Below are 9,366 nucleotides of genomic sequence, written 5' to 3' on the forward strand. Positions count from 1 at the left end.
GATAAATATGTAGATCTCCTAAATCCCCGTAATGAAAGGGATGCATGCATTTTTACTATTTAATGGGGTTTTTGAAAATTAATGAAGCATTACATATTCATTTGATATACCATCTTAAATTTTTTGTTATTAGAACTTTTCATTTACGCATCAAAAGGCAAATATATATTTTAGTTTTTTTTAATCGTATTCTATGTATATTATATATATATATATATATATATATATATATATATATATATATATATATATATATATATATATATTAAAACAATATATATTTTATTGATAATATGTGTAATTGGTACTTCTATTTATCACCTAATCCCTATAAGGTAAGATTTCAAAAACAAAAAAAACAAAAAAAAGACATGACACCGACTTCGGTAAGATTGTTAGACAGCTGGGGAGGTCATTCAAGTCATTTCACAAAGGACATAATCGTCACTAAAATATCTCCAACTAATAGTTTACATTAAAATCAAATCTCACCATTTTAGATCTCATCATAACCGTCTGTTTCTTCATCAAGGGCCCAGAAGTAATAGGAGGGAAAAGATTACAGCCGTTGATCTTTTCCCCCTCTTCAATATAAACTTCTTCATAGGCTTCACTTCTTCGCACCCACTCGCTTCACTCTCCAACTACTCTCTCGATCAATTTTCAGATTTCTTCAGTTGCCTTCCCGATTTTAAAGGTAAATTTTCTGTTTATTTATCGCAGATCTGTGATTTTTGAATTGCATTTAGTATAATTTTCATGATTCTTACTGTGATTAATGATTGTTTGTCTCATTTTGCTTGTCTACTTCTTAAAAATCATCCGCATTTGACTTTTTTTAGATCGATAGGGTTTTATTGTTTTTTTTGGTTCATTCATTTATTTTGAGTTATTTATGCAATATGTTGTACTTCAATTGATAGATCGAGTGAACTTTCTATGTTTAATCACTGATTTTTGAATTGCATTTATAATTTTTGATAATTTTTTCTGTGATTAATGATTTTCTATCTCATTTTCCTTCTCCACTTTGTATAAATCTTCCGCATATGATAAATTTTCTAGATCGATAGAGATTTACTGTTGTTTTGTTCATTTCATTGATTTTGATTCGTCAATATTTCGTACTTGAAATTTTAGATTGAATGAACTTTCTATGTTTTACTGATTTATAGATCTGAGAATTTATTGTTACCTCGCATGTATTAGAGTTGCAGTAGTTTCGCATATATAATCTACTATGACTAGTCGATTTAATGAGATCTAAGGAAAATATGCTTTGCATAGATAGAATGTTAGTTTGGATCAACAGTTGTTAATGATATTAATGCTATTGAAATGCACAAATCGACTCAAATACTAAGCATTATCTAGTGAAATTAGGTAAATGTTGTGGTGATCAACTTTCTTCTCTTTAAAATTTCGTGAAAATATGACTTTAATACTTTGTATAGTGGATTTTGATATGTGTGTGGAAGTGAACTTATAACATCTTGGTTAATTTCAGAAAAAATGAGAGAAATCCTGCACATTCAAGGTGGACAATGTGGAAACCAGATCGGATCAAAGTTCTGGGAAGTTGTCTGTGATGAACATGGAATTGATCCTACTGGACGCTATGTTGGAACCTCAGATCTGCAGTTGGAACGTGTTAATGTGTATTACAATGAAGCGTCATGTGGGAGATTTGTTCCACGTGCAGTTCTCATGGATCTTGAGCCTGGCACGATGGACAGTGTGAGGACTGGTCCTTATGGCCAGATTTTTAGGCCTGATAACTTTGTTTTCGGTCAATCTGGTGCTGGAAACAATTGGGCCAAGGGACATTACACTGAGGGTGCTGAGCTTATTGATTCTGTTCTAGATGTTGTCAGGAAGGAGGCTGAGAATTGTGACTGTCTTCAAGGTAACAATCATGGATTTGAGTAGTTTTTCTTAGGATCCTTAGTATGCAATGTAATCGAGCTTAATTTGGGTAATATTCTGGTTACCTTTTTGCAGGATTCCAAGTGTGCCACTCACTTGGTGGAGGAACAGGTTCTGGAATGGGCACCTTGCTGATCTCAAAGATCAGGGAGGAATACCCTGATCGCATGATGCTCACATTCTCTGTGTTCCCATCACCAAAGGTTTCAGATACGGTGGTTGAGCCATATAACGCTACCCTTTCAGTGCATCAGCTTGTTGAAAATGCTGATGAGTGTATGGTGCTTGACAATGAAGCTTTATATGACATCTGTTTCAGGACTCTCAAGCTTACCACACCCAGCTGTGAGTATATGTTTTCCAAATTGACAACTTTACTTTTTGTCTCTGTGCTCCGATTATCTTTTTTCAATCATTATCAATGTATAGATTGACTCTCTAGCTTATGGGTTTTTTCAACCTTCTTAAACTGGTGAAATATGTGGCCTTCAAAGACAAGACCTGGTTTCAAGTGGCTTCACTAAATGTATTCTTTAGATGGACCGTTAGCTAATCTCTAGGTATTCCGAAGTTGGTGTTAAATGGTTCTACGAGTAATCAATGATTCATGTTGTAGTAGGACACACTTATTTGAGTGAAGACTATTGTAATTTCAAAGAACCCTAGATTTCCTTGACCCGTGGTCCTGGGGTGGGGGACAGATCATTTGTTATGGGTTATGGTCCCTGCTATTTGATTCATCAATCACCCTCTATAATAAGGTAGGTAAGCTGGTGATTTGGTCATTTTCCTATTGTCTATATATTGTTGTTTCAGTTACTTTTGATCTGTAACGAACAAGCCTAATCAGATACAAACATGAAATGTATTTTCACCAACAAACATGTGTGTGCATCATTAAGTCAAAATTTTTAGCCTTGATTTATGCTGCATGGTTATGGTAATTGATAAATATATGAATTGGGATTTATCTTCTGTTGTAGTTTAGATCCTTTCCTGGCTCATAACTGTTCTTGTGCTGTTTGTTTTCAATTTATTGTAATGTTATGGTAGTCAATATAGTTTGCACAAGCTGGCCCGGACCAAGATTAACAAAAAGTTATGGATGGTAGTCAATATGGTTATGGAGCATTAATTAGCTCCCCTATCAGTTAGTCCCTATTATTACTTCAACCATCACACATAAAGTCATAGTGGAATACAATCAAAATTAAACTGCTCTAGCATTTGGATGTTCGCGTGTTTCTTTTACTTTTTCCCAACCTTTCAGTGATTTTGTTGGTATTTGCTCATCTTGTCTTACACTTGCTAAATGTGCTTAACATTATGTTGCAGTTGGAGATTTGAACCACTTGATTTCTGCTACAATGAGTGGGGTTACTTGCTGCCTTAGGTTCCCGGGTCAATTGAACTCTGATCTTCGGAAGCTTGCTGTTAACCTGATCCCTTTCCCTCGTTTACACTTCTTCATGGTTGGGTTTGCTCCTCTCACTTCTCGTGGTTCACAGCAATACCGTGCATTAACAGTCCCGGAGCTGACTCAGCAAATGTGGGATGCCAAGAACATGATGTGTGCTGCTGATCCACGTCATGGTCGTTACCTCACTGCCTCAGCCATGTTCAGGGGTAAAATGAGCACTAAGGAAGTCGATGAGCAGATGATTAATGTTCAGAACAAGAACTCTTCTTACTTCGTTGAATGGATTCCAAACAATGTAAAATCCAGTGTCTGTGACATCCCACCCAGAGGTCTCTCAATGGCATCCACCTTCATTGGAAACTCAACTTCCATTCAGGAAATGTTTAGGAGGGTGAGCGAGCAGTTTACTGCTATGTTCAGGAGAAAGGCTTTCTTGCATTGGTACACAGGGGAAGGAATGGACGAAATGGAGTTCACAGAAGCTGAAAGCAACATGAACGACCTTGTGTCCGAGTATCAGCAATATCAGGATGCCACTGCTGATGACGAAGGTGAATACGAGGAGGAGGAAGAGTACGATCATGAAGGCAACTGAAGAAAGACAGATTATTATATGTGGTGTAATATGTTTCTGATCGCCCAGAGATATATAAGCAGTTTTTTTCTTGTATGTTGCATCTTTGCGTACACTTTGCTGTGAAGTCCAGCTAGTTTTGGGCTTACGTAGTTTATCAGGAGTGAATGCTGGAGAGTGAGGAGCGTGGGTTTCAAGTTGTAATACTGCTATCTGTTTCTGCTTAAATATTTGTTATCTTTTTCTTTTTGTGGTTAATATTCTCCATTATGCCATTACAAGGTTCGTACCTTTCAGCCATACTTGTTGTGATTAGTTTATTTCTATCTTCCCGTTCATATTTGTTTTCGATCTAGAATTTCTCAAAATGTCAAGATTGTTTCGTTATTTGGTTGGCTTGTCAACCAAGTGGCTTATGTTATTTATTATTTTAGTACTGATAATTGGTATAAGTTGCATTATTGAGGGTCAGGTGCTCTCTGTCCCCTTGCCAGGTGAAGTGCTAACACGGTTTTGGTGCTTATTAACTGCATTGCGTGCTTCAACATGTGCTTGACGATAACATTCCATGTGCAGTCAGCTATATATATATTCGTCTCATGGTTTTGGTGCTTATTAACTGCATTGCGAGCTTCAACATGTGCTTGACGATAACATTCCATGTGCAGTCAGCTATATATATACGTCTCATGTAGAGCCATATTATGCTGTTCCTACCTTACTTTGTTCAAGTTGTTTGTCATTGTCATTGCTATTGTTATGTTTCATGTAGAGCCATATTGTGCTGTTCCCACCTTTTTGCACATTGGTTGTCATAGTCATAGCAAAACTTGTGGAACCCAACCATTTTGTCTCCTCACATTCAAATTATTTGTTTTGTGTTAGCATCGAAGTTAGCAGTCCGGACATCATTGTTATAAATATTTGTTTTGCGGAGGTGTAGGTTGGTGAGGTGAAGGCACTCTAGTTTAGGTATTTTATTTAGTTATCTCAAAGTAGCATGGTTTTGAAGTTAGTAATTGTAAACATGCTCAGCTATATTTCTTCTCTTTGTCAATCATGCTTTTGGTTCAGACACCTGACCACTTAGTTATTATAAAATAGTAAGCATTTAAGTTTCATAATTCAGTTGTTTCACTACCTCGCTATGACTCTGTTAGCTTTTTATCATTTTTGAATAATCAAACAAAATGTGCACCTGATTTTTTGTTAGATTCTGCGAGAGACAAAGAGTTAGGACTTAGGACAATATTCCTTCAGAGTGGGAAGATTCTATTTAGTTCTAAGTGAACCAAAAAGTAATTCCGGTGATTTTAGAATGCTATGAATTGCTCCAGTTTGGTAAGAAAATAGTTTAAGACCCTCTTAGAAGATTTTGCAAGTTATCCCCTTTTTTTGACTAATTCGAGCCAGCATATCAAATGGTGGAATCAACCATTTGCTTATAATCACTACTATTACTATTATTATTATTATTATTATAATAATAAATAATCATGTCATTAATTTTCCACATCAATATTGGTTATCACTGCATTTTTTGATAATTGATATGATCTCCTCAATTGGTGGAAAAAGACATAGCGCACCCACAAGAGTTGTGGTGGAGTGGTAAGTACTCCTTCATCCTTAACCAGATGTCTCGGGTTCGAGCCCCTGGGTATGGAGTCGCCTTTGTTAGGGAGCGCTTTACCCCAAATGTGAGACTTCCCGGCACGAATCCGGATTTAATCGGGGCCCCAATGTAAATACCGGATACCGAGTGAGAAACCAAAAATACAAAGAAAAAGACGTAGCGCCCAACTGCCTATTGTCTGTCGGCAAAAAAAACATTAATGATTCGAAGAGTATGATGAAGTTTCTGTCTCAACTCTGAACTCTCGAGTGAAATCAAATTTCTTTTTTGTTTTGTTTTATGATCTAAGATTTCTACTCCCACCATTTCAATTCATGTGACCTATTTATTTTGTTCGTTAAAAAAAAACAATCTCATTCTAAATTTAGAAATAATTTAAAAAATAATTTAACTTAAAATTCTAATTATATCTTTAATGAAAAGTTTTTATAGCCACACAAATACTCTGACTTGTTTAATACCACACATTTCAAAAGAATTATAATCACACAAATATTATAATTTGGACCACAAGTTTTAAAAAAAATTATTTTGTTTTTACATTGCATATTCAGTCAAATAGGTTCACGTATATTGAAACGGATTAAACATTTATTACTAGTATTGGAAGTACATAACAACGACTTGTATTGTTTGTATAGATTTGGCATAAGGTTTTTATTGTTTCGGGTGGATGTCGTTACGTGTTGTCAATTCAAGGATTCATCCATATTCCCAATTGTCTATTTCACCTTTAATGATATATCTATACTCTCTCCATTTTAGTTTATGTGATGCTTTTATTTTATTTAGTTTTTTGAAATTAAAAAATTATTTTTAAATTTAAAAATAATTTAAATTAAACCTATTATTTTACCCTTAATCTTTTATAAAATCACAAATTTAAAAAGTCTTATAGCCACAAAAATATAGGTATGTTTAAGACTAAATTTCATAAGTCTATCTTTTTTTCTTTCTTGCTCTATATTCACGGTCCCATCAATTAGACTCACCAAAATTGAAATAGTGGGAATAGTAATTTACTTCTCTTCCAAATCAATGTTTTAAAAGAGAAGGCGTGAGACGGGACATTTTACTTAATACGGGGCGAGGCAAAAGCCTCGAGACATGAGGTATAAGGCCCAAGGATCTTTAATTTTTTAGATTTAAGAATTAATAATATAGCATTATAATACAAAAAAGATAAACTAAAAGTTCAAAAAAACTAAAAAGAATTAATGAAACTCATATAAAATAAAATATCTAACATGTTTTACATGTATAATAATGCAATATTGTTAAAGTTACAATGAAATATAAATTAACTACAACGTCTTAACTTTCAAACAACTAAAATTATTATTTCTTAAAAAATATTATCAAATTATATTTTTACCTCCTTAAAAGTAATTACTCAATAAACTTTATCAAGACTGTAATTTAAAATGTTAGTCCTTTATGAGTAAATATAAAATTATTTTTAAATATTAAAATAATTATGTATGATAATGTCGAGAGATATAGAACTAAGACATAGAACATCTATCAAGTAAAGATATAAATTTTGGTTATCCATTTTTAGAAAAAATATTCAAATGATATTCACTCTCACGATATTCTCATTTAGTAAATATGCAATATTATAGTTCGTTATTTGAGTTATTCACAATTTTCATATTCCTATAGATCAAAAGAATTTTAATCCTTCATTTGTTAAAGAATTTTGAGAGTCAACAATGGTAATTAATGAATTCAACACATGATTTGCATAGGAACTGTTGGGCGAGTTCCGAGCGTTAAGCGTTAGCCGTGTTTAAGGCTCACAGTCGGGCGCGCCTCGCAGAACTAAGTCATACACATGAGCCTCAAGGCATTTTGATAGTGGTCCGTCTCGGGGCGAGTCCAAAAAAAACCTTTTAAAACAGTGTTCCAAATAAGTCCTCTTATTTGTCCGGGTCTTAAGATGGACGGGACACGAGACATTAATCAAATGGAAGATCAAAATAAAATTTAGAGGATTACAAGCCTATTGAAACACAAGCAAAGCACTGATTTGAAACAAAACGAGTGGAGTATTATTTCAGTGTAATTTGAAGTTTAAGAGAGGTTAGAAGTCTAAAAGTGAAATTGTTTAGGCTTAACTCAAAGGGAATGTGCATCCATTGGGCTGATTTTAGATCAATCTGATGATGAACGGGAAAACTACCCTCTATAGTCCTTCAAAATTTTAATAGTTCATGTTTTTACCTATTGACACAAAATGGCCCTCCGACCCAAACATATTACATCTAATAGCCGAAATGTCTATTTTGTATATATTTTGTATAGAGATAGTCTATTTTGTATATTTTTTGTATAATGACAGTCTATTTTGTATAGTGACAGTCTATTTTGTATTTTTTGGTATAATGACAGTCTATTTAGCATATATTTTGTATAGTGACAGTCTATTTAGTATATATTTTGTATAGTGACAGTCTATTATATATAAATTGTATAGCGATAGTCTATTTAGTATATTTTGTATAGTGACAGTCTATTTTGTATATATTTTTGTATAATGACAGTCTATTTTTGTATATATTTTGTATAGTGACTGTTTATTGTATATAAATTGTATAGTGACAGTCTATTTTGTATAATTCTTGTATAGTGACAGTCTATTTTGTAGTATATATTTTGTAATATACCAATATTTGAATCTATTTTCACCGAAAGAAATACATAAATATCCATATAAATATATACTAATGGTTTGCCTGAAATTATGATTTCCATCAAAATCAACTAATGACATATATATGAAAATTTATTTGGTGAAAATTAAAGGATTTACCCAGCAAAGAAAGTTATCACAGAAAAAAATAAGGCAATAACAAAGAGCTTGAGATTTTTATTCAAAGGGTGGCTGCCCCTCTCTGTTTAGCCAATGATTTTCCTTTTTCACTTTTAAAATAAAATCAACATCCCTTGAATTCCTGGAAATACATACTACTATAGTACTATACAGTCATTTCTTCAACATCAATCAATAACAATAGCAAGATCTCTCTTTCTCTGTCTCTGTTTCTGTGATTTTAGTTCCTCTTTTTTGGTACATAACAATTGAGGCAGTGATGATATTTTATCCGGATTCTGGGCTAACTGGATCGGGCATAGAGACTATCCGACCCGTATCTTGGCCTGGCAAATCACCGGACGGCTGGTGATTCCAAGGTTTTTACTTTGCAGGCAATCGGTGATTTTGCAGCCATGGCGTGGTCGCCTTCTCCCTTTTCAGTGACATGTCTTTGTAGATCTGAGCCTCTTAGTTAAGTACTTTTGAGCTAGCCACTAGAATTACTTTTGGGCTATAAAATGTATATTGTAATTTTGGACTACCGGGTGTTAAAAGTTTATCCCGAATGGTTATAAATGAATGGAATTTTTATATTCCTATACGCTATTTCAATCTTTATTACCCTCCCTACTCAAGTTTTAATATAATTACATATTATATACCCAATTACCAATTATGTATATTTTTAGGCATTTAATGATAATAATTAGTATCCTAAAATCACTCTAATGTTTCTTCCACTCCCCGACGTTTCTCTCTCCACAACCTCCCCCCCACGTATCTTGCAGTCACCTATGTTTCTCTCTCCACAAAACTTCAGTATCCCTCAATTAACGCCTATTTCTACTCTTCTTCAAAAATCAATCTATATTTTTTCACTCTTCTTCAAAAATCTCTCTCCATTTTTATAGATTCAAGCTATAAATACTCTACCACACACCTCCATTAACGTCTGTTGCTTGCTTAACTTTCAATGAAGAAGAAAACACTTT

General features: G+C 33.7%; 1 protein-coding gene across 2 annotated transcripts; it reads left to right on the forward strand.

Moving 5' to 3' along the window:
* Positions 1-546: 546 nt before the first annotated feature.
* LOC107802579 (tubulin beta-1 chain) lies at positions 547-4,178 on the forward strand. 2 transcript variants are annotated; one of them, XM_016626109.2, is made up of 4 exons: positions 547-697; positions 1,508-1,906; positions 2,002-2,271; positions 3,262-4,178. In XM_016626109.2, the coding sequence occupies exons 2-4, from the start codon at positions 1,513-1,515 to the stop codon at positions 3,939-3,941; spliced, it is 1,344 nt and encodes a 447-aa protein (XP_016481595.1). In that variant the 5' UTR covers positions 547-697; positions 1,508-1,512; the 3' UTR covers positions 3,942-4,178.
* Positions 4,179-9,366: the final 5,188 nt, after the last annotated feature.

The sequence above is a fragment of the Nicotiana tabacum genome, chromosome 24 (assembly GCF_000715075.1).
Source record: "Nicotiana tabacum cultivar K326 chromosome 24, ASM71507v2, whole genome shotgun sequence".
In the NCBI taxonomy this organism is placed as follows: Eukaryota; Viridiplantae; Streptophyta; class Magnoliopsida; order Solanales; family Solanaceae; genus Nicotiana; species Nicotiana tabacum.

Coding starts and splice junctions, on each gene's coding strand:
- LOC107802579 (XM_016626109.2), top strand. CDS start 1,513: ATGAGAGAAATCCTGCACATTCAAGGTGGACAATGTGGAAACCAGATC. Junction 1,907..2,001: donor GAATTGTGACTGTCTTCAAG/GTAACAATCATG, acceptor ACCTTTTTGCAG/GATTCCAAGTGTGCCACTCA. Junction 2,272..3,261: donor CAAGCTTACCACACCCAGCT/GTGAGTATATGT, acceptor ATTATGTTGCAG/TTGGAGATTTGAACCACTTG.